At 39.3% G+C, this 25,188-nt stretch overlaps 1 protein-coding gene and 1 long non-coding RNA gene across 7 annotated transcripts in view; one reads left to right on the forward strand and one right to left on the reverse strand.

The window, feature by feature from the left end:
• The window catches only part of LOC124856022, a 43,421-nt gene extending 32,737 nt beyond the window's left edge, over window positions 1-10,684 (forward strand). The window contains exon 2 of the long non-coding RNA XR_007035216.1: window positions 10,290-10,684. This is a non-coding gene — a long non-coding RNA (uncharacterized LOC124856022). The remainder of the gene's footprint in view (window positions 1-10,289) is intronic.
• Window positions 1-25,188, reverse strand: part of atrn (attractin) — a 184,306-nt gene that overhangs the window by 101,361 nt on the left and 57,757 nt on the right. For 5 of the 6 annotated variants that reach the window (XM_047346205.1, XM_047346208.1, XM_047346210.1 and 2 more), the window contains exons 14-24: window positions 23,766-23,904; window positions 21,909-22,129; window positions 20,005-20,224; window positions 19,130-19,315; window positions 17,287-17,532; window positions 14,941-15,078; window positions 12,439-12,532; window positions 10,833-10,885; window positions 7,621-7,715; window positions 5,241-5,319; window positions 4,615-4,772 (exon numbers count right to left, since the gene is read on the reverse strand). In XM_047346205.1, the coding sequence (XP_047202161.1) occupies window positions 4,615-4,772; window positions 5,241-5,319; window positions 7,621-7,715; window positions 10,833-10,885; window positions 12,439-12,532; window positions 14,941-15,078; window positions 17,287-17,532; window positions 19,130-19,315; window positions 20,005-20,224; window positions 21,909-22,129; window positions 23,766-23,904 (1,629 nt within the window). The remainder of the gene's footprint in view (window positions 1-4,614; window positions 4,773-5,240; window positions 5,320-7,620; window positions 7,716-10,832; window positions 10,886-12,438; window positions 12,533-14,940; window positions 15,079-17,286; window positions 17,533-19,129; window positions 19,316-20,004; window positions 20,225-21,908; window positions 22,130-23,765; window positions 23,905-25,188) is intronic. The other variant, XM_047346206.1, reaches the window with a different exon arrangement.

Consider the following 25,188-nt stretch of genomic DNA (forward strand, 5'->3'; position numbering starts at 1 on the left):
TTCTATAAAGTATTGACTATAAATGCACACAACACTTTTTCATTTGGTAAAAAATGTGAAAACCATGTATCATTTTCCCACAAAATCTCATTATGCTCTGTTATTTCTGATCTCTCACATAAAATCCCAATAAAACACTTTAAAGTAAGCAGTGACATGACAAAATGTTCAAGCAGCATAAATAGTGAAGATTTATACCAAGACTGCATAAATAAATCAGTAATCTGAGAAGATTCTACTGATAAAGCTTTAAAATATTAAAGAAAACCTTGATGGCTGGGGCCCTGGGATTGCTTATTCTTCATGACAGCAACCTAAAAGAGTCATAGACTTCTCCAGCTGATTGGATTTAATGAATTCTCACCTATGGCAACTATGCACCTCTTCAAGGAAAATGCCTTTAAAGGCCGTGTAAAGCGACCCTGGGTCACATCATCACTGCCTAACTCGATTTTAGAAGGTGCAAGCAGGCTGCCATGTTGGCAACATGTTTGAGAACAGTTAGTGCTGCGGCTGACTGTGTTCAACAGGTGAGCACGGAGCCCGTTGACGGTGCTCCTCTTGTGTGCTCGGTAGAGAAAGATTCTTTAGGGGCTCACGACAGGACATGTTAGACTGCTGGAGGCTATAAGGAAGGTAAATATTCAACATTCTTTTTATAGCTTCTAGCAGCTACTTCATCCATGTCGGAGCTTTGACAGACTGCGACGGTATCGATGGGGAGCAACTCAACAGGTTCTGCCCTAAAAGGATTTATGGAAACTCAATTTTTAAACGTGACACGACTGTGTTGTGTTTTTAAAAACTACAGCAAATTAGTAGCCTTCTGTATGGTCATGTGACAGTGACCGTTAATAAGGACTTACAATGGTGACTTAAAGAAGCTCAATTCATTCAGTCCAAGGTTTCTACACTGGTTTCATGTAAAAACCTTTCAAGACTCAACTTTCCAGAGCTTTCAGCCCTTTATGATCTTTTTAAAAATATAGAAAAGACAAAACTTCACAATTAATTTCTGGCAGCTATTTCTCTGGCAGACACGACACAATAAAATAATATAAGGAAGGACACATACGAGGAAAGAAGGTGGAGTCAAGTGAAAATAAGGAAGTTAGGAGGGAAGCTACAAAGAAGGAAGGAAGACACCAGGAAAGAAGGAGGGAAAGAAGGACACACAGAAGGAAATACGAAGCATTCATGTCAGAGAGGTAGAAAATACGTTAGGAAAATAAGGAAACAAAGGACAGGAGTCAAAAGGAACTGGACGTATTTTTAAAGCACATTCATCTTCCTTCTCTGGACATGTCCCATTCAATGTTTCTATTTAGTATTAATATTCTAAAAAGAATTGTAGCCTTATTAGTCTAGCTGTTCATGTGATATGCAGCTGTTGTTCATCCTCACTGGCCCATATTCAGCCATCTTAAAATTCATGAAATGTATCAGATCATATAAGATCATTAGCACCGTGGCCTTCCAGGAAGGAGCTCCTGAGTCTGGACCAGAGGCCATTATCCATGGAGTCTGCATGTTCTGCATGTGTGGAACTCCAGGTTCTCCCACATTCCAAAAACACACATTAACTCAACTGGTCTCTCTAAAGTGTCATTCACACTGCGTGCAAGAGAGAGAGAGATAGAGCATCTTCCAGCAGATAACAGGAAGGCTAAGCAAAGTTGCCCTGTTTTGTTTCTTTTAAATGTTCCACATCTGTCAAGCTGGATTTGAGAATGTTGGCAGCCTTCTCTAATGTTTGTATTCTGACATTTTTGCATACAGCTTATTTGATATCATTTCATATCTTTTTCTACTAGTATTATTTTTTCCTTCAAATTATTATTTAGCTTACTCTCCCTCTGCTGCACACTGGCAATAAAAATCTAACCTCCTGCCACCTCTCCTCCTCTCAGACTGCTATGAACCACCAGGCGGCCACGAGCAGCCCAGATTAACGCTCCACGGCTCAACACGGATCTGTGAGCAGCCCAGCCAGCTGATAGCTGCAGCTACTGCTCCTCTACAGCGGGGGATCAAATTAGAGGCTGTTCTAATCTCTACCATATCATGATTTGTTCACTAAGGCACCGAACAGAAGATCACAGCTCTTTAATGTAATTAGTCTGGGATTTGTGTTTAATTACAAACATCATTAAAATCAGATCCATTCTTCCTTGGAAAAGAAAAAAGAAGCAGGGGAAACGGAACTCTTGGCTGACTAATTTTACTGCAATTGATTTTGCTTTCGTGATCCGATTTGCTCAACACAGATGATGTCATGAAAGAATTCAATTCATGTCTCATTTTGGGGAAAAAAAATGTTCCACACTGGCAGAACACTGCTGCATGATAAATGCTGGTGGTTTATAAAACTGGCTGGTGGTCTGGTCACATATCTGCAAAAATGTGAGCTGTGCAAGATGTTGCTTACAACTTCCGACCACGTGAAAGCAAACAGAGAAGGTGTGTGAGGAGAGTTCTGTGCAGTTGCTCCCTAAAGCCTGGAGAACGGACTTAGCTTCCACACATGGCCGTCTCTGAATGCAGCGTGTGTTTCAACTTAACATTCCACTTTGCCCTCACCCTTTCCCAGTTCGCTGCTTATGAGCAGTTTTCCAACACTTCAATCTGTGCCTGCCAACACCGGAGGACACACCACCTACGATTATACACACAAAATCCAGCTCCACGCACTGCAGCAGATCACTGAAGGCGAGAGGAGCACAAAAAGGGAGAAAAAGATAATGAAGGGCTGTTAGTAAATGGTGAAAAGTGGTTTGAGACGAACAGCCGCGGTAGGAGGAGAGAGGTGGAGAGTTTTAACTCACTGGTGAAGATAAAAACTCCTCGAGTGCAAGGCAGGGGAATGACACAGCAGCTGACCTGCGATCTTTAGTTTCAAGAACAGGGTGATCTTCTACATGATCCCACCCAGCAAGACAGAAGATGAGGTGGATCAGAGCAGGATAAGAGGAGGAAATGCTCTCTTAACTTGGCTCAGCTCGCTGTTGTGCTGCAGGGCTGCGATGGAGACCTCCTGAGGTTGGCAGGCAGCAGCAGGAGTTCTGAAGCTGAGAGAACCAAAATCCCTCACTGAGCATCGGAGGCAGGATTGTTTTTTTTCCCTCCATAAAGAAGGAGAGGGCAGGGAGAAGGAGTCTGCACGGTGTAACCAGTCAAATTACTTACAGAACTGTTCTGGGTGGCACACTGTTGGGACAGACTGCAGAGAGTACCTCACTCTCCCACAACACCATATAAGCCTGCAAGCACTTTCAATCCATTGCCTAATATACGTATACTATATGCATAGAACTAATAAAACAGCCAACAATGAAAAAAGTATGGATGAATCAGCCGAATGGTGCATCTCTAGAGTTCATGTTGCATTCCTGCGTCATACATGTTAAAGTACGTAGTCAACCGTGAGCATCTGAGGTTTACTCACACCATAAATATTAGCTAACTAAAATGAAGCCATGCAGCAAAATCAAAAACTAAACAAGTAGCCTTTGATCCTGCAGCAAACACAGGATCTAATGTACATGACAACAGCTACAGATTGCTACAACAGCCCTGATTGAAAGACTGTTTTCACTCCATCATCCGTGTTGGACTGGTTCTCTGAGTTCAGCTCTGATTGTAGCTAAGCTACATAAACACACGCTGCCGGCTACCAGGACAGGAGACAAAGTGTCTTATTCACATCGGCCGCCAGGAAGCAAAATCAACAACGCTGAAAATGGTCCTGCACACTGAAATAGGAAACGTTTCACCCACCTAGATCCCTGAACTGCTCTAAAGGGCAGACCCACTGGAATTGAAAAGCCATATTGGACACATTTTCAGGTTAACCTCTAACAGTCCAACATATATCAGTTAAAACTGAATCTGAGAAACGGGAAATATAACTTTTACCATTTTGACACATGTAAAGCCTCCTGAGTGCTCATATTTAGTTCCCAGTTTTTAAAGCAACATAAGCTCAACTATCTTGTGCCTTTAAGCAATGAGCCTCAATCATATAAAGGACAGACAGATTTCCTTTCCAAAAAGGGAAAAAGATGCTGACCCTGTCCAAGTCACGTGTGAATCTGTCCGAACACAAACACTGGCTAGGAGTTAGTCCTCTGTAGTAGATGTCAGCTCTTAAAACAATGTGGATCCTTGTTTGTTTTTTTTGGGTTTTTTTAAATGTGCTGACTTGGCAGCTCGGCCAAGATGGGACGAGCTGCCTTGCAGTGTCGGAAGCAGATTTGCTCTACATAAGGAGGGAAATAGGATATACCTTTATTAGATGAATGACAGCTCTGGTTCTCAAAGCAAATTAGTCGGGAAACAACCATTAAAAAGTGATGAAGATGACAATTAATGAGTGGGTTAAAAACGAAGCGTAAGGGGGAAATGAAGGAAACCAGGAACACCAAGGACCCAAAGACTAAAAAACATACTGGAAATAATCCAAGCAACAATAATAATGATAAACAGCAGTCAATCCCTGTTTACCCTTTTCCATACCAACAATTATCAACATATGTGCAGGGAAAAGTTGAAAAGAAGCACTGAAACAATTTAATTTATCCAACTCTATTTTCAGTAAGACTGCGAGAAGCTCACTTGGATCTTAATAGGCCAAGTGAAGTTGCTGACATAGACGAAGAACGTTATGTTCGGGCTGTTGCGGAAATCAAAGTTCTCGTTGGAGAAGCTGTCTTTGAATTCTTTGATGTTGCTCCGTGAGACGATGGGAATCTCCTCTCCGGTCTGGGTGCCTGCTGAAAGACACAAGAATGGACAGCATTGAAAAAGAATAGTCGCAGTGGAAGGAGGAATAAGATGACAGACAAAAATTTCACATAAAAAGCAGACGATAAAAAGGAGCAACAACAACTTCCACTGCGTTCAGCGTTTCCTAGGCTTTTTGACACAAATTTGAAAACTTAGTTTTCAGAACCTAAAAAGTTTTTAATCAACAACTTACCTCAGAGTAGTAAGAAAATATTACATTGCAAAAATCAAAAACTACATTTTCACAATACTGAACCCATGCCGTCATCTTCTCAAACGTGAGCTTAACATAATTAAAAGTCAAAGAGCCATCAGGAAAATACAGTATTTTCCTTCCTTGGAAGTAAGTGGAACTAATATTTGGTTTAAACCTTAACGCAAACTTTTAAATATGAGCTGAATCTGTAAAATTATGTTCTATTATTAAGTGTGTTGTCTCTGATAACAAAACGTACCTGTGAAGCTCGTAGCCCAGGTGATGTTAAGGTTGAAGTTCTTGGAGGCATTTATGAACATGTCTAGATCCCGGTTCGGCTGCAGGGAGAGTGGGAACACAGAAATTACCAAAAGCACCACCAAAACTATTTTTCTTTCTGTTAAAAAAAACAAAAAACACACAAGAGAAGCAAAAGCCAGCGAAGAAAGGAAGCTGACATTTATTTAAATCAGCTATATATAAAAACTAATTTAATTACTGGTCATAAAGCAGAACAGTGACGCCTGCAGCTGCACAAACACCGCTGCAAATAACGACAAATTTTCACAGGTAACAAAAACTGGATTTTAACCCCATGTATTAACTGGTTTATGAAGAGTAGATGGCTAGAGGCACAGAGAAGGCTGAACACAGTAACTGCTCTGTTGTGTCACAGAGCATGCTTAATTTGGAAATGTTGGCAGTCTTTGTAAATTTTAGAGTTAATCTGCTTTCACCCTGATGTAGATTCTAACCTTACGATGCGATTAGCCTAAGTAATCGCACTAAATGCTAATAAAACATGAAAAGCTAGTTTAATATATATAAACAATGTGAATCATTTTGTCTGTGATTCATATTAGTAAAACCATGTAATACAATGACTGCTCTATCACTCACAATCGGACATGACCTCTGCTAACAACATAAATGATACGGACTGCTTATAGGTAGAAGTTCTCAAAACAATATTTTGAATGATGTTGGTATTTTTCTATACTGTAGTTCATAAAAGACACATTGAATTTGGCTAAAATCTTTATCATCAGGACAAACCTTGACTTTGGCCATAAAATAGACCAGTGTGTCTATAGATAACAGATGTTACCAGTCAGTGACTTATGGATGTTTATAAATGGATGTTTTGCTCTAAAACACACAATATATTTTGAATATATTTAACAGTAGGGCTTATTTACTTTAGATGCAAACCTTCATCCTTAACTGCACTGATGCATTTTAATAAAAGCAAAGACACATATTTAATTTTAATTTCTTCCTAAAATTATAAATCAAGTTAAGTCAGAAACAAATATCATGTCCTCTCTAAAGGTAATTATCTCTGCTCCTGTTCATCTGACAAATGGATTGCATATCAGCACTTGCAACACTTAGGAAAAAGCTTTGTCAGGGGAGAAATAACCATCTGGAACATTTCATCAGTCTCTTTCATTTCAGGTTTCTGTTCCAGATGCTCCAGGCGAAGAAACACTACTAGACAAGCTTTTGTTTGCTGGGAAAACATCTGCACGACTCCGATTAGTGTAGTTCCTGATAAGACATCACTTTTTAGTATCTTTTAATTCACAGGAGAATCTTTTCAAGATATGTATTTAATAAAGTGTCATACGTCGATTTATTTAGTCTGCAGTTATTCAGGAATCATGGTTATTTTATTGTATATTATTAAGATATATCAGAGCGATATCCAGCATGTTTTTCAATCTAAAGTTATTACTTAGCATAACATCATATTCAAGTAAATTTTAATTTACATTAGACTATTATTATTATTATTACCAGACCTAATTAATTAAAAACAGAGAGTTTCCCATTAATAATGCAAACTTTACCCATTTTACATGTGAGCAAAGAGAAGCTCCTGTGGTCCAATGAGACTAAAAGTAAACTTTCTAACCAGAGCTACGATGGAATGGTTTAAAGCAAAGAATAACCAATTATTATAGTGGCCCAGTCAAAGTCCAGGCATAAATGCAATTAATGTGTGGCAAGTCTTGGAAATGTATGTTTGCTGATGGCTTCCATCATATCTGACTAAGCTTGAGCTGTTTTGAGAAATGTGACAAAGTCTCTTGATGTGCAAAGCAGGTGGAGACATACCCCAAAAGTATAAACCTAGGGCTTCTAAATATAACTGCACACCAGAGATTTTTGATTTTTTGATTTTTGAAACCAGGCGTCATTTGTCTTCCACTTTACAATTATAACAACTTTTTGTTAAAATTCACTGAAGTTCAACAGATTTGGATTCTGTTTGAGGGCTTTTGTTTACAGTCTTAAAAACAGTCTTTAAAGTCAAAATTCAGTCAGAATGCAGAAATACTATGAAAAAAAAAAACAACCAACGTCACCATTAATCTCTTCTGAGAAGCTAAGTAAATACTTGATAACTGATCATAAGCAGATTTTAAGCAGCTTTCTTTCAGAAATCTTAGTTGTTTTCTGCTCTGCAGCATTGGTTGATGCACTTCAGGCCATGCTAAAGAGGAAAGATCTCATAGGAATAGCTGTTGGTGTCAGAAAATAAAGCACCATATTCATGTGTTGACTCATTCAGTTTATCTGTTCTCATCAGTGGACAGCTGCAGTGACAGTGGGGAGTTTGCTGACTGACATACCTCCTCAGGTGTGGCCACAAAGTTGATGGCGGTGTAGTAGCGGTCGTCCTCCTGCGACAGGCTGAAGGTGAACTGGTAGTCGATGAGGAGCGTGTCTGGAAAGACACAAAAAGAGAAGAATAAGTCTGGTTTGAAGGTCGGACAGTAACATGCTTTCAGACAGCGCCGCTCCAGGCAGGAAATGATTCCCATTATTTCTCCATTTCCATTTTTTCTTTCCGGAATGTTTTTTGTGTGTGCCCCGTGATAAAGGTCATGAAACCATTACTGCATCAGAACAACAGAGCCTATGTCAATGAGTCACCCAGATGTTTGAAGGTAAAAAAAATACATCTCCAGAGGTCTCCTTTTTGTTTTACGCATTTCTGTGGGCTTTATTTCCCCTTGTGATTTAGAAGCCCTGAATTCAATTTTCCAGCCTTTCTTCCGCTTTATTGACCTGCAAAGGAAAACCTATTTTCTTTGTCAGTATGTAGCCACACCAGCTGTTTTCAAAAAATACGGGATGCTTCTCATCCTGCACGAACCTTTGAAGAAAAATAACAATTACCACTGAGTAATATGTCTATCCTCAGACCTGTTAAACCTCTTTCAGCCCAAATTCTGCCACCAGAGTTCAATGTCCAACTGTTGGTCTGGTAAATACCAAAAAAGCTGCTAATCTACCTGAACTGTCGAGCCTTTGTCTCTCTATACTAGTTTATCAACTGCACATGGTGTCACTAATGACTGACTGCAGTTCTGATTATTTGTAATATAATCTGCAATTGTTTGACCTGAGAGAAGGTGGAAAATAAATATTTGGAAATTGAACTACAAAATGATGATGCTCTTGTAAAGACCTCTCGCAAGCTGGAATATTTCCCTTTACTGCAAATAGAAAAACCCTGTTTCTGTAGCTTTACAGATTTTTAAAAGGTCAATGGATTGTCTGAAAATGGAAATAGTATGACGTGGGTCCATTGTAAGGGACATAGCAAACGTGGAAATAGGTCTTGTTAGTGTGCTTTTATTAAGCAGGGACGGAGAAGCTGAGTTAATGGGAAGATGAATGGAACTAAATATAAAGAAACCCTGAAAGAAAATCAGAAGCTCCAAAACACTCGGGAGAAGGTTTTACATTCCAGCTTGATTGCAAACAAGAATGGGCAAATATTGAACTGTAATTACAGTGGAATATCTTCTTATGTATCAAAAGTATCAAATTAAGAAGACTCTAAATTCAAAGGAGCATTTTCTCTCTTTTTTGCCTTTTTTCCTTCCCTCTTCACAGTTATTCACCATTTTGTGTTGGTCTATCACATAAAATCCCAATAAAATCAGTTGAAGTGTGGGTGTATAACCTGCCAAAATGTGGAAAGGTCCAAGGCAAAAGCATTCAAAAGGGCTCAACTACTGGGGAAACTGGCTGTTATATGTAATAGTAAGCATTTCTCCTAATCATTGCTGGGTTTGAATCTGAGACTTAAAGGACACATGATAACACCTCTGTATGTATTTTTTTTTACCAGTAAGTGTCAGATGTCATAACATTCACGTGAATGCGTTAGATTATTTGATAAATATCTGAACAGACAATAACTTCCGATAATAACATCTTCTCTGGGACTGCTTTCACAATCACTGGAATAATATGACCCTATCTGTGTTTGCTAATCTGCCTAGTTAGGAATGTCCCCCACAGCAGTGGTCACTCCCACAGGCAACACATCTGAAGCGTAACCAGACGCTAAACTGCTCCACATGCGTCTCAAGCAAAGAAAACCCAAAGAACTTGATTTTAAATGGAATCATTAAATTGATCACTAAGCTGGATAATCAAAACGACTGCTGTTTCATTATCTGCTGTTTAACTAACCAATTAATTTCCTCGTTGTGCCTGCTCTAGTGAATTTAAAATGGCACGAAAACAGAAAAAGGCAGGCAACGTTCACGGCAGCGGGATTTCAAACTTTTCATTGGGTGGTTTTCATCGACTTGCCAATCAGACGGGGAATTGCTTCAGCACTTAGTTTTAATTCCAGTGATAACAGAAACTTCTGTTCATTAATCTCTGACAGCTTCTAAATCACATTCCAGCCTCGTCCAAACCCGGTACAACACCAGATGATTACTGTGGCAAAAGGAAAATCCCTCTTCTCTCAAATCTAATGTGTAAGAGTATGAATCTGACAAATAAATAGTAAGAACAATGCTGCCAGATGAAATGAAAAGATCTATAAAAATATTGCAAAAAGAATAAAATACTAATTAATCATCATAGGAAATAATTAAAAGGAATTATTCATTTAAATAAACCACATTTATAATTAATGATAATATATCATTTAAATTTAAAAATTGCCAAAAAAATAAAAGTTGTAAATTGTAAATATGATAATTATAATAAAATAATTATAAAACATAAAAATTGATGATTTATTACCATCACATCTGTCTCCTTTTAATACTAGGCTTACACTTTCCTTTTTGATAAAGCTTATAGTTAGAGTGGCTTAGGTTATCCTGAACTATCTCTGTAGTTATGCTGCTATAGGCTTAGGCTGCTGGAGGACATAATGACCACTTTCCTTTACTCTGTTACATTCTCCTACTACTCTCCAATTTTGCATTATTTGCTGTTGATTCAGCTTTTAACTTTATGTTCTCTCTGTTTTTTCTCTTCCTAGAAGATACACCTGGCTTGGCTCTGTGTTCAGCTGTGGCACTTGCCTGGAGTGGGGTATCGGCTGAGCTACTACTGCTGACAACTTAATGTTCTTCTTCTACAGATGATGTACTTGGCCCTGTTTTGCATGCTGGGTATGAGGGATTGCTGCAACGTCCACGACACAATGCAAGCGACTCTCTACTGCTCATCCAGAAGGAGTGAATGCTGCATGTCACTGACCCGATCCAATCTGCTTAGATGGAAAACTATGTAATAATAATAAGAATAATATTTGTATAAAATAAATTATAACCACTAGGTTATTCAAAGTCCTTTACAATGAGTAAAGTAAAATAAAACACAAGCAATAAAACAGTGTTAGGATAATATATAAATAAACTAAATTGAACTGAATTGCTATATTTTGTTTTTCTCTGCAATTCGTCCACTCCTCGTTTCACGAGCTATTTTCACAACAAAATTCATTGAACTGACTTTGTATTGAACTGAATAAGAAAGCAGCTTTTTCTTCAGGACTAGTAATAATAGGAGTTACACTTACAGTAGCATGTCCCTTTGAGGGGGTTGCCTTGGTAACGACTTTCCACTTCACACCTTAAAAACAAAGGTGGAGAAAAGGTGAGTTGGAATAGGAGGTGGGTGTTAGGCATAGAGAGAATGGAGCAAATGGTGAGAGAACAAAAATAAGTTGATTTTTGTCTGCTGAATTAACATCACAATGTTAAGAACGAGGAACAATGAACCTGAAAGAAATGAATAAGAAACATTTTCCTGCAAAAATGGGTCAAATATAGCCATACTATTTCCATACTGATGACCATCCATTCATTCATTATCTGTGGGATTAAATGGATTTCTCCAAAGTCCTATAATCATAAAGGCTAGAGGGAAGATAAGAGCTGAAAATATTACAGAAAGCACTAAATGATCAGAAGCTTCTACAGTATTAAAGACTTCAGGATGGACTGATGAGTCTTTTTAGCTCAGCATATTAACATGTAGGTGGGCTTTAGTTCTTAAAATAATATAATTTAAAAAGTAATCCGTCCTTGATTTTTTTTAATATGATGTTTTTTTGTGTTGAAGTATTTTTAGTGATTGAACACACTGAAAAAACTGCTGTTGTTCACTCATTTCCAAAACTACTGGAGAAAAATGACATTTAAAAAAATGGACATTTGGAACCTATACTGAATACAGTTTACATGTATAACCGGGAAGCGGCTACTAGTAGTACATTAGCTTAAAACCTGGGCTCAGAGCAGCAGTGCCTTGAGAATACATCTATAGTATAACGTTTTCACATTTTGGCACATTACTATCACTAACTTTAATGGATGGAAAGACACCATGTAATGCATAACTGCAAAGTAGAGCAAAAACAATAATATGGTTCATTTAAAAAAAAAAAATCTGAAAAGCGAGGCATGCATTTGTTTTCAGGTTTCCTGAGTTGAAGCTTTACAGAATGGCCTTTAGCTGCCATTACGGGTTTCCAGTTTAAGCTTACAGGTTTACTTTAAGGATTGCCTTAGCTCTATCCATCCTCCCATCATCTATACCCTGCTTTCCTGTCTCTACTGACAAAAGTATCTCCACAGCATGATGCTGCCACCATGTCTGTGTAAATTGTTGCCTCAATATCCTGACAAGGTTTGCATAGAGTTTGGTGGTCTGCTTATGTAGCCCATCTGCTATGTTTACTAATAAGGTGACTTCTGAAAGCAGTTAAATGCACTGCATTTTATTTAGGGGTATCAGAGTAAAAAGAGCACAATACAAACACAAGCAACACTTCAGATTTGTACTTAAAAACAATTTTAATACAATGCATCCTTTTTAATCCACTGCAGTGATAAGCTACTTTGGGTCGATCTGCAACATAAAATCCTAATAAAATACATGAAAGTTCGAGGCTCTAACATGAGAATGGGAAAATATTCTAGGGGTATGAATGGATACAGGTAATAAACTTGCTTTGACATTTGTCAAGCTAACTCCAGGGTTCATAAAAACAGGGATTCCTAGCCCCACTGCGCAGTGCAGACATCTATCAGACATAAATAACATAATTCAATATATTAGGCTATTATTAAATCATGTTTAAACACTCTAAAAACTAAGAAAAAGCAGGAAGTGAAACTTACATATGGCATCTATCTCCTTTGATGCCTTTGGTGGTGCAGAAGCACTTGCCATTGTTGGGGTTGCACATACTGGCATGGCCATTACACTTGCAGGCTGAATAAAGACATGAATAATTACACAGAAGGTTCAGTTTTTCTGAAACATTTACTAATGAACACTTCGTCTGCTACATATTGGGAGACATTTCACTTCAAAATGTGAACTCTTGGGAAAGCAACACGTTTTAATAAAACATGATTTAGCGTGACTTTTGGGTCATGATGATGGGTCACGATTAGTGCAGGATTATTTTCCCACTTTTCTTTACAGCCCTGCTTCACAGAGGTTCCAGGGTGTTTGGTTTTGCACAGATCTGTTAAGTTGAGATTTGGACAATCAAAATCTTTAGCTCTTTATTTTTTATCTGTTCTTTTTACAATTCCTGTTAGGCATTGGATCAATTTCAGCTACGCTAAAACTGTAAGCTTCGAGAGAGGCGTTCACAGTCAAGTCTTTGACTGCCAAGGTACCTATAGGTCCTGTGGTCACAAAAACAGCATCATTTCTGAACTAGACATGGTCATATTACCAGTAAGGTTTTGAAAAGTTACGGATTAAAAAAAATCACAAGAATATTTCGCTGTGCCACTCCTACGATGTGAGCTCCTTTCACTGAGATACCAGTGAAAGTGCCACCGCATAAAGTGAAGCAGCTTTAACCATTCCCCACCTACACCTTTCCCTCGCCTACAAGAAAGACAAATCCGTCAGTTTAGAAATATTTCCTGTTGCGAAAAAAAAGGACAGCGTGAGCAAACACGGTTTTAAAACTATAGCTGGCATACATCTGTTAAACAGACAACTCCAGCAAAGCTGAAACCCGCCTAATTAGCCAGCTAATTGCATCTTGGCGTACTCATGCTACTCTATAAGGAGCATAGCTGCAACAGTGTGTAACATTATACATTAATATTAAATAGTGCTTGAAAATTACTTCTAAATTGTGTAGGTGTTTTTTCTACATTTGCGGTTATGTTTAGTGATCAAAATGCAACATAATTAAAGTTACAAATACTTTTTCCAACTGTAATGATTATTGCTCATCTTTCTCTCCTAAAATTAGATAACTTTCTTTTCAACTTTTGTGTTAATCTTTGTAAGGTTATCATACGGGAGAATGTCATAACGCCCATGCCTCGTAACTTGTCCACTTTGGTTTTGCCCATCTAAAGGTTTGTGTTTCAGAAATCTAACACCTTGTACAAGTCATTTGTGTCCTATTCTAATTTAGAACGAAGAGTCTTTCTCCTGGTCTTTCCTTCAGAGAGTACATACTTGTCTTCGTTGTTTTTTTGGTTTTTTTTGTATGTACTATTATGAACTTGATAACTATGGTAAGTAGAGTCTGAGATGGAGCTCTTAAGCTTTTGTTGATTTCTCTGAGCATAAGATGATCTGACTTCAGGGTGAACTTGTTCCACTTTTGTGACTTTAATGTTTTTCAGTTACATATAATCTCTCTTTAACATGATGAACACCAAACAGTTTAGAAATGGCCTTATAACCCTTCCCAGGTAGTCAGTAAAAACAGTTTCTGTATCATTGCTGATGCCGTTCCGCCTTGGCATTTTGTTAACACACACCTGCAAATTCACGACCAGCAAAGTTCCAAAGCCTGTTTTGATATAAATGCTCTGACTTGAAGTTTTCATTTAAATTTTTTGGATAAGCATCAGAGTATATAATTTTCAAGTTAAAATTGCGTAATTTTGCAGACTCGCAATCCATTTTCATGGAAGGGTGAGCAAAATGGGATTGGACAGGCCGGCGGACAGACCGACAAGCAGAGAGATGGTTTTAAAAACAGATTGATGGATGAATGGTTGCCACATTTCATTAATGGTCGGGAAATTTGAATCTTTTCTCAATTTTCCAAACTGTGTCAGAATCCTGCTGGAAGCTCAATTGGTGGATTTGATTTAAAGATTGTATCTTTAGGACTTGTGAAGAAGATTTTTCTTTTGTTCAGAAACATCAACCCTTAGAACTGAAAGCAGACTTTACTACAACTTCTTTTATTTGGCTTTTTCTTCTATCATCTTTTGTTGTACTTACTGCATGCACTCAAAAACAAAGTACAATCAAAGAATGCAAAATACTAACAATTAAAGAATAGTGTACTGATTAAATGTCACTGAGGCAGAGCCTTGTAGGTGGAAATTAGGTGGAAAACAGAAACAGAATACTCAACATACACTGTAGCAGAAATATACCAGAAAGCTAAATTAGGCTGTCGAAACACTATGCGATTGATTAATGGCCTGATTGACTGACTGTCAGTACCAAGTGTAAGAGACGTAAATCTTTAATATCCCAGCGGGAGGTTGTGCAGTGCAGCCAGGACTCAGAAAACCAGCAGAAATAAAAATGATCTGTAAAAAAGTGACGTGTTAAACGAAGGCGAATGCAGGAAAACTGACGGGCGTATTCCGTGCAGACCTAAATGGCCTGCGGATACTTACGCTGGCAGCTGCCCCCGTTGGTCGGATCTCCATAGAAGCCGGAGATGCAGTTCTCGCAGTGCCGGCCGGTTGTCAAGTCCTCGCACTTCTCGCACAGGCTCTCATTGACACACTGACTGTGGCCATTACACTGACAAGCTGGCAAGGAGTAAACAAAGCAGATACTGCATTAATGTCACACACACACACACACACACACACACACACAATCCCTGGAGAAGGAAAACAGCCCCAGGGCCAAACATGGACGCATGTGTAAACTCATTTGCAAACATAGACAAGGATGTTTAGGCGGGGGGGGTTGTACAGGTAAGGAGCCATCCATCAAGCAATGGGTCTCATGGAGCAAATGATTCTAAAATGATCTTCATCTGACAGCTTTAAGGTTTACAGGTTCTTGATAAAGCATTCATTCATTGACAATTTGTCATGTTACAACAACAAACTTTGCTTTATTGAAATTTTATGTGATAAAAACATAAAGCACTGCACAATTATGAAAATAAAGTCTGACAGCACAATGCTGCCAACACTGTGCGTCTAACTGAATCTCAGTATAAAAGCATTGAACCAATTCAACCTCTTATACTCCGTTACCTATGAATAAAATCCAGTACAACCAACTGTTTTCAGAACTCATTTCAGTTGTAAACAGAGTCCACCTGTGTGTGACTTCATCTGTGTATAAACTCAGCTGCTCTGTGAAGGCCTCAGAAGTGTGTTAAAGAACATTAGTGGATAAAACAGCATCATGAAGACCAAGAAACACAGCAAACGGATCAGGGACAACGTTGTTGTTTACAGCAAAGTTAGGTAAGAAATCAATATCCTAAGCTTTGAACACCTCACAGAGAGTATTCAACTCCACACTCAACAACACATGGTGGCTCACCTCAACTTATCAATGGTATCTCTGTAAGAGCTGCAGAGATTTAGAGCTCATGTGGGGGAATCTGTCAACATATTAGTTGCACATTCCACAAATATGGACTATATTTTGAGAAAGGTAGCAAGAAAAAAAAAACAGCTGCTGGAAGAAAGCAGTAAGAAATCCTTTTTCCAGTTTGGCAAAAGTCGTGTAAGGGACACAGGAAACGTGTAGGAAGGTGCTTTGGTCAGATGAGACGGAAAACCTTTAACCTACATGCAGAATGCTACGTGTGACAGAAAACTAACACCATATGTCACCCTGAAAACACCATCCCCAACATAGTGGTAGCAGCATAATGCTGTGGGGACACTTCTCTTTAGCGGAGGACAGGGAAGCAGGTCAGAGGAGAAGGGAGCAGAATACAGAGCAGCCCTGACAAAAAAAACCTAAAACAAAACCTAAAACAACACAGTTCCGGTCGGTTAGAACATATGTTCTGTGATTATATGAATTCTGGTCAAAGGCCATATAGCCCTTTTAATACAAATGTAATAAAAAAAGAAATGACCATCTGCCCACATCTCCATCTTTGGGTCCCCTCCTTGTCATGTCATGGCTTCATCATCACAATTAAGAGCAAAGCTTTTGCTTCACTTATGAAATGCTTTTCATGCTACAGCTGGAAAACCTCAGATAATGTAGAGCCAAGCACCATGAAAAGTTCAGAACAAGGACCTAACTATGTGCCTTTTCAACCTGCACATATGTAACGAAGAAGTGTCCCTGCATTTATAGTTGACTGCGCTAATTACTTGTTCTTATTGTGCGTCGGTACGTTATTATTTTCTGAGCACTATGTGTCTTGGTGGGTGTTATCTGTGTTCATGCTGTTCGGATGCTGTGGGGGAAGCTTTTCTTCTGCAGGGACAGGGAAACCGGTCAGGATTTCACACACATCCTCTGTCCAACTCAACAGAGCTTGAGCATTTTTGCAAATAAATATTGACAAAGCCAAGCAGAATATTTCTTCCTCCTTACAAACATGCACTACCCCTGAAATGAAATGAAATGTACAGTCAAGCTTGCTGTTGTGTGACAGCAAGGTGCATGAATACTATTTTAAGACACTGGATTTGCTGACGTGATTAACTGAGTGACTAAAGCTGGTTAATCTGAAAACTATCAAAACATCAAACATTGATTTTAGAGGTAAGAAGACTTAGTTGAGTCTTTGTAGCACCAGGTTTGCATTCAGCCTCTCTGGCCCTAAGCCTTCAGAATTAAAGAAAAAGAAAAGATAAGGTGTTAAAAACTGACTGTTAACTAGGTCTTTTATTAGTTATTAGGCTAATCCCTCCTGATTTATTAGAAATCTAAAAAAGGAGGAACCACCCTGAAAGAACATTTTTCATTTGAAACTTAAAAAGAAAATGTAAATAAAATAATAGCACAATTGGAGACACCTCCAGTCCTACCTGGGCAGTGAATAAAGGACCAGTTATATTTGGCTTCGCTTGGACACATGCTGGAGTTTAGAGACGGCTGGGGACTGGCAGGCAGACCGGGCAGGGTGGACGGTGCCGGGACCAAAGTCTGGAAGGGTCCGCGATAAGAACCCTCGATGCACTGGCCTTTTCCTGTGTTACTGGGGTCCGTGCACCAACCACAACCTGGCTGGTCCAAACACAGGCCACATGTTCTGTAGCCAGAACAGTTTTCAGCTGCAACAGAACACAACAGAACGCCACTTACATTTACTTTAACCAAAAAACACGTTTCATCTTAAAAACAAAGCTACCAAAACAGTATACTAAATGTTTTATTGCTGAAAGATTGAAATGTGAAAAAAAAATCAGGACACCACATTAAATGTTCAGTTCTCGATTGAGAAATGTTCACATCTCCGTTTCCTTTTTTACATCTGGCAACTACAGTGTTTTTTTTTTTCACTTATACAAAAATAATTTACAATATTTTACTCATTAAACAGAACAAAAATGCATTTTCTAACTAGGACACCATACTCGGTAATAGCCAGCCTTAGTGCTTTTAGCTGAAATAACTACAGTGGGATGTTTTTTGCAGGCATCTGCCAGTCGCAGACATCGCTCTGAAGAAAGTTTACCCGCTCCTCCCTTTCAGCAGTGAAATGTTGGAGGGGTGCATGTACAGCCTGTTTCAGCTAACCCTACAGCTCCTAAATGCAATGAAAATCTGAGCTTCGTCTAAGCCCAGGACATTGCAGTTCTGCACGTCCATGCTTTGGATTTCATATAGTTACTGTTTGACCGATGGTCTCATGTTTCTGATACACATTAGAATTCATGGTGAGCCCACCAGGTCCTGCTGCAGCAAAGCTTCCTTAAACCATGACATTCCCACCTTGTTTCTTAGTTGTTATTAGAGTTATCTTCCTGAAATGCTGCATTTGGTTTATGACAAACATGTCCTCTGTTCAGGTGTCCAAATAATAGTCTGGTCTTCAAGGTTTTGTTGGAGATCAAAGGTTTCCTCTTCCACAGAAGTTAAACCTGTGTTGTCTCTTTCTGATTGTACACACATGCACTTTCATATCAATAGAAGCAAGAGCCTAATATAGGTCACACGGTAACATTTTGGGGTGTTTGGAAACTTCTTTAAGCATCTTGCAGTCTTCTCTCAGGGTGAACCTGCTTGGACAATCAGAACTTTTCCATGTTGGGAGACATTTTGAATGTACTTTCCTTGTAGACTCTTTTCCGTAAAGGGGAACGGCTAATTCTGAATTCTTTTCAGACCTCTTTAAATCCCTTTTGAGACTCATACACTGCTATATATCTATATAATATATTGCATATTTTCAAAATCACATTTTCTATGAAATTTTAAAAAAGGGACTTTTTTTGGTTTAAATGGTTTTGTTATATTACATGAATTTCTCTGTATTTTGGAGATTGATGTTAAATGTGCTTTTGTCTTAATATGCTGTTATAAAACCACAGGCTTTTGAAAGGTATCCTATTTTTTACTATAAGAAGCACCTAAGTTATTTTAAAAACGCAGCAATTTTTGGATTCTATCAAAAAGTGCCAAAATTAGCAGTGAAATACAGCTTATGTCTTGTGTTGATTCTGAATAAGTAATGTTCTGTGTAGCAGAGGAGATTAGAGGGGATTACCATCATAAATCACATTGTTGCATTATATACTATGTGAAAGTATTTTAGGACTGAACATTTTCTGCCATTTCTACTTTGTAGCGTGACTAAGAATTACAATGAGATTTGTAGTGAAACCGTGGGTCCTCATGAACAAGAACCAACAGAATAAGTTGTCTTACGTGGACAGTTGCTCATGGTGTACCACTCCATGCACTGCCCAAATGGGAAGGAGGCCACGTAGGCGTTGGAGTCGACACACTGCTTCATGTTGCTGCACCACATGCACTCCGAGGTGCCGCTGGTGCAGTCGCTGCAGGTGGCCCGCATGGCACAGGGGGTCTTGCACTGCTTGGCACTATGGTTTGCTGAGAAGAAAGTATGAAAGGGCAGATTTAAAGCTGATTTCAGACTGAAATGATCTCGCACTGAAAAGCAGAAAAGAAGATTGGATGATTTTTTCCCCCCTAATCAAACAGTCCCATACAACACACATTTTGTATCACCTTAAGTTTCCATCTGTCCAAGTACATTCCCTTTCAAAAGTATTTACACCCCTAAAACCTTCCCACATTTAGTCATTTGACAATCATCAGTTAATTCTATTTTAGTAGAATTGTATGATACAACAAAAAAAAGTGGTGCAAATTTGGGGGAAATGATACCACATGGTGGTGGCAGCATCATGCTGTGGGGCTACTTGAGGTGGAGGTTCACCTTCCAGCAGAAAATTGTATTGAATAGTCCACCATTGCTGGAATGGAATGGTTTAGATCAATGTATATTTATATATCAGAATGACCTAGTCGAAGTCCAAACCTAGATCCAATGAAGACTATGTACCAGGACAAATATTACAGTTCTAAACATTGTGGACTCAATGGGCTGAATACAAATGTAAATCACACTTTTCTATTTGTAAAAATGTTGAAAACCAAGTAATGCTACTCCTTCTACTTCATAGCTTTGCACCACTAAATTGATCTATCACACAAAATCCATTCAGGTTTCAGTCTGAGAATAAACCTTACTGGAGGAATGTATTTGGAAAGCTTACCAGGTCGCTCGCACAAGCTGCCATTCACTGGGTTGATGCAGGATTGGGCCTTCAGTCCACTGGAGGCCGGTTCCGCCAGGTAGCCACAAAATCCAGCGTCGCTTGGCTCGCCAGGCAGCCATTGCAGGGTGGTGTTGGTGAAGGGTGACATGTCCTCCCAGCACCAGTAGGACACGTTGATTTTCCTGAGCCCCACCCAGGGAGTCATTGTGGTCTTGTACTGAAAAATCATAAGTCAAAACAAAGACTTCCTTATAAATCCTGCTCTTTTTTTTTTTTGCTCATTTTCCAACCGCCTCCTATGATTGAAGGAATGAAAAACTCAGGAAGTATAGCTTGAAAATGGTCACACCATGGTGGCAGCCTCCCACCAAGCAGAAGATGAATGGAATGATTGAGAAAAAAAAACTATCAGAGAAACTTATCACATCTTTTTCTTTCAGAAAACCCAACTTTGCACCGGTTGTAAGAAGGGGAAGGAAAAGAAAAATGACAGAGCAGTCATTTATCTGAGCTTTCATCTTAGCTGCAATATGGCAGGTTTATTTCACTTGACTTGAAGGGCTTTCACACTTAAACTCGTGTCTAGTCTCCAGATATGCTGCAGTGTCAAACAGTCTTTCTGAGAGAGAAGCACTGAAATGTAATTCCAGCTGTGGGGCTGATTGATCCTTTCAGAACATCTTTGGAACAGCTAATGTCATCATCACACAGAAGGAAGTCTTCACTGTCTCTGTTCACATGTCGAGCAGAACTCCAGCCCAACAATTCTAGTAAACTGTGTGGTTCAAGTTTGCCACAAGGGAATCCAGCAAACCTGTGAAAGAACATCCCCTGTTCAGATAAAACCAAAATGGAACCTTTCGGCAAGGAACAAAGGAGTTGGGAGTAAAATAGTGCAGATTTGGTGTTCAGATCCTCTCCATCCAATCTGACGGAGTTGGAGATATTTTATGAAGAAGAAAGGACAATAATGTCAGCCTCTTTAGGTGCAAAGGTGTTAGAGATGTTTCTTGCAGTTGAAATTGCAGCAAAAGCCGGTTCTAGAAAGTACGAGGGCTAAATACAAATGAAAGCCACACTTTTCTGATTCTTATTTAACATTTTTGAAAGCCATGTTTCCCTTTTCTTCTACTTTACAATTATGAACTACTTTGTGTTTATCCATCACAGAAAGACTCAATAAAACAAGTCAAGGTTTGTAGATTTGTTGCTAGAACATGACAAAAGGGGGTAGGAACAGTTCGACAGGCAGAGTAGTTTATAACCCAAACACAAAGAACAGAAACTGGAAAGAAGGAAAAGTAAAGCAGGATAGCTACTACTGCACATTGTTTCACTGACAACTACACAAATGCAGCCTGTAGGTGAAGATCAAACTGGCTCCATGAATGATTAGTCAGTTGTTGGGATGGATTTCTGGGTTTTCCCTCAAATAGAGCAAATGAAACGTGTCTGAGTTCTTGAGGGAAAGATCAGTTCATCTTAAACTTATTTCTTGCTTACTGGTCCGAAAACCTGACAAAACAATCCCAGCAGAGCTCAGCGGGATGTTGAGAAAAGATTGATAAATAAAAAATAAAAAAAAGATACCCGAGGGCAAATTTTAAACAGCACCTCGCTAATCAAGCATGAATAGAAAGAAAATGTTAGTTTTATAAGGATTTGTGTCTTTGTCTTGTTGCAGCAACTCTGACTCAACATGAGAAATCGATCCAACCCTGCCTAGTTAAAGCATTGTTCTTTAGTCTTCCACTGAAGTGATGCTGAATTCAGCTTTTCTCTCACAGTGGCTTCACCACTCTGGGCACTGTGTGTGCTATCAGTATCTTATTTGCTGCTGCTCCTATGACCCAGACGGGGATATTCAATTTCACTAATCCGATGATTATCAGGCGCCTTACCATGACATTCATGATCTGCAGCTCCTTCAGGACAAAGTCCACCTTCTTCTGTGTGGTGAGGGAGGCTAGGACAGCGTTGTGGTTCCTGCAGGCTAGCTTGGCGTTATCGTACGACTCACTGGTTGTGTTGAACTTCAGACAAGAGTTTCCCACCAGGTGCCAGGTTTCCCCACACACGTTCTCTGAAGCAGGCAGAAAAGAAGCTGTACTGTGGGGAGGTTCTGAGAAGAGCAGCAGGATATCAAGCTGAAGTTAGGAGCTCATAAAGAAAAGAATAGGTAACATCTGCTGATCAGCTTCAGTTTAAATTGTGCAAGAACAAACTGCAGATGGAATCAAATGTTTTAAGCCCAGACCTAAAAACACAAGGTTGTTTTTAAATGAGGACAAAAAAAGTTAAATGATAAAAAGAAAGTACACTCCGCCCCTCCCCTTTCAATTCAAGGTTTTTTGCTTTAGGACAAACATTTAATCTGTCTTTATTAAGATCCAAAATTTCACAGAAAATGGACTCAATACAACCTCGTAACATCCATAGGACTTTAAAGAAAAAGAAGCAGGGCTTGTAGTAGTTTATGGGTCTGGAGCAAATGAATGTGATGCAGCCAAATGGCAAGCAGGAAAGACATGAGTAATGACCTTAGAGAAGGAAGATCATCAATTAAACAGCTGTCCATCAACCTAAGGAGGTTTATAAGTCCAAACAATGTGGGGTCCATTATTCCACAGGGAGAAATAATCACAAATCACACGCCTATGATAAATGGTGATTAAGCTGGTTGGGGTTCGTCCTGTAATCGGTGGGTTGCCGGTTCGAACCCTGCCTCTGTATGACTCAGTCAGTCTTTGGGAAAGACACTTCACCCACTTTGCCTGCTGATGGAGGTCAGAGGGCCCGGTGGTGCTGATTGTATGACAGCCCCATTTTATGGCAGCTATAGCTAAATTGTAGCCTACCACTGTCAGTGTGTAAATATGTGGATGACTGATTGAGGTGTAAAGCGTTTTGGATCCCTCGGATTCGATAAAGCGCTATACAAGTGCAGGCCATTTACCACGAATGGAAAACATTTACACAACTGAGGAGTTTTGTCAACTCTACCGGCCTGTTACACATTCATGACAGTGAAATTAGAAAAGACTGAACTGGTTTGAAGGGCTGCCAGAAGAAAGCTTCTGTTCTCAGAACAGAAAATATCAGTATGATTTAGGTTTGGAAATTTTCATCTGAATGACTCAGACTTTTGGAGACTAAAGTGGAGATGTTTGGTTGTTTTTCTCTCGACGTTTTACCTTGCATTACGAACAGCTTATCTGCACAACAGCTCACATTAACTGTCAGCCATGGTCCTGAAGGGCAGACGTTCTGCGCTTGTGTTGCAGGTACATGACATGGACACCTTGCATCACTGAGACAACCATGAAACCCGACGTAGGCATGATCAATAATTTATACATTTGAAAATCTGATTGAATGCAACTATTTACTAGTTGGAAATAGAATTGCACTACTTCCTCTGCATTCCAAAGTATTCTAGGGTGGAACGTGAGGCTATTTATCTTACAGCTAAAGCTGACGTCAGGTCATGATTCCTCAATAACAGTTCTATAAATTTTTTAATGCATAAAGACTTGTGTTAGAATTATTATAGATAAATGTGGTTCTACACATCCTAGAATCACAGGGTGTGATTGTGGAGTCATTGTGTGTTTTTGTGCAGAAAACCGTCTCGTTTTGCTATGCCCCGACACATTAAACCCAAAATAGGTGTGGTGTACTTTCTTTTTACCATGTCTATTGGCTTTTAGGATATGATGCCAATATTTCAAATGAAGTGAACTTCAAATCAGAGCTACCTGGCAGTGAGATGCACTCTTGGTTGCGAATATCCCACTGACAGTTTTGGTCGACAGCACAGCTCTTACAGCTGGTTTTCTTGTTGCACACATATGAAGGGTTGTCTTTAGGGCAAACTTCATACTCTGCTATGGATCCCTGAGAGGAAAAGCAGAAACACAACATATGTCAGAAACTGCCATTATTTTGTTCTTTAAAAATGAAAACATTCATTTTAGACAAACACTGCTCCTGAGAGCAGGGTATTAATAAACCCTTTAGATTACCATAAAACCCAAAATGGAAAAGATGACCCTTATTTATGTAATTGTTAGGAGATGGTGCCAGTAAAGAGTGCTAAGAAAGACATATGAGCTGCATCTGTGCGTCTGACAACATCTAAATGAGGACTGATTTGATCGCAGGGTGACAAATCAGATGCAGCGCTGCAAACAGGTTGCTGCTTCATCAGTTAGAGATCTGATTCTTCCTCACGCCTGACGAACCCCGGTTTAAAAGGTGAAGTAAATCATGGAGGAAATCAACGGAAGCTCATCAACAGCAAAATTCATCTGCACCGACAGAATGAGACAAAACCTGAGCAGGTTAGCGGAGTTACAGTTTGCTAGATTTTAGCACTAATCAGCATGAGCCAGCGATATTATCACTTTTTACAGATACATTCAGCATGCCATAAACAACCAAAGACTGCAGTAGTGTCTGCAGTGCAGCCAGCCTCATCACAAAGTACTTCTCAGAAGAAAGGAACAACCCGTTTAAAAGAAATCGTGACAATGAACTTTTCTGATGTCAATGACTCTCTGAGGAGTAAAATTCTTTATTATCTAGATGATGCGTCTCTGTATCCTTGGCTGTCTCATCACGCCTACAATCCTTTGTGAGTAGACAGAAGATGGACCAATGTCCATGTAAAATATTCTCTCTTCTGTCAGTAACCTTTTCCCACCCACCACTGGAAATATATATATAAGTACAAATCGTCAATATTCATTTTCTCTTAGACATTTTTCTAAGGAATTTTATTTAAGGTTTTAAGGCAGTGAGTTGTGTGAACCTGTTAGAACTAATGTTGGGACACAGTCTAGCAGAACCCCTGCACCACAAAGTACCGACATGATGATGTAATAGACAGAGGCTTACAGAGGAATTTAAAAGAAAACCATAAACAGTCACCAGTAGGTTGCCACAAGCCATGCAGGGGATTTTCTGGCCTCCATGCAAAACGCTACATTAGGTAGAGAGAACTGACACTGCACATCACCCTGAACACATCATCCCCACAGGGAAAGATGGTGGTGGCCGCACTATGCTGTGGGTATACCTTTAGTTCAGTAGATACAGGGAGGCTGCCCTGAGTTGATAGGAGGATGGGAGAGGGAAATACAGAGATTTATACAATCCTGTAAGAAATCCTTTTAGAAG

The sequence above is a fragment of the Girardinichthys multiradiatus genome, chromosome 19 (assembly GCF_021462225.1).
Source record: "Girardinichthys multiradiatus isolate DD_20200921_A chromosome 19, DD_fGirMul_XY1, whole genome shotgun sequence".
Taxonomy (NCBI): Eukaryota; Metazoa; Chordata; class Actinopteri; order Cyprinodontiformes; family Goodeidae; genus Girardinichthys; species Girardinichthys multiradiatus.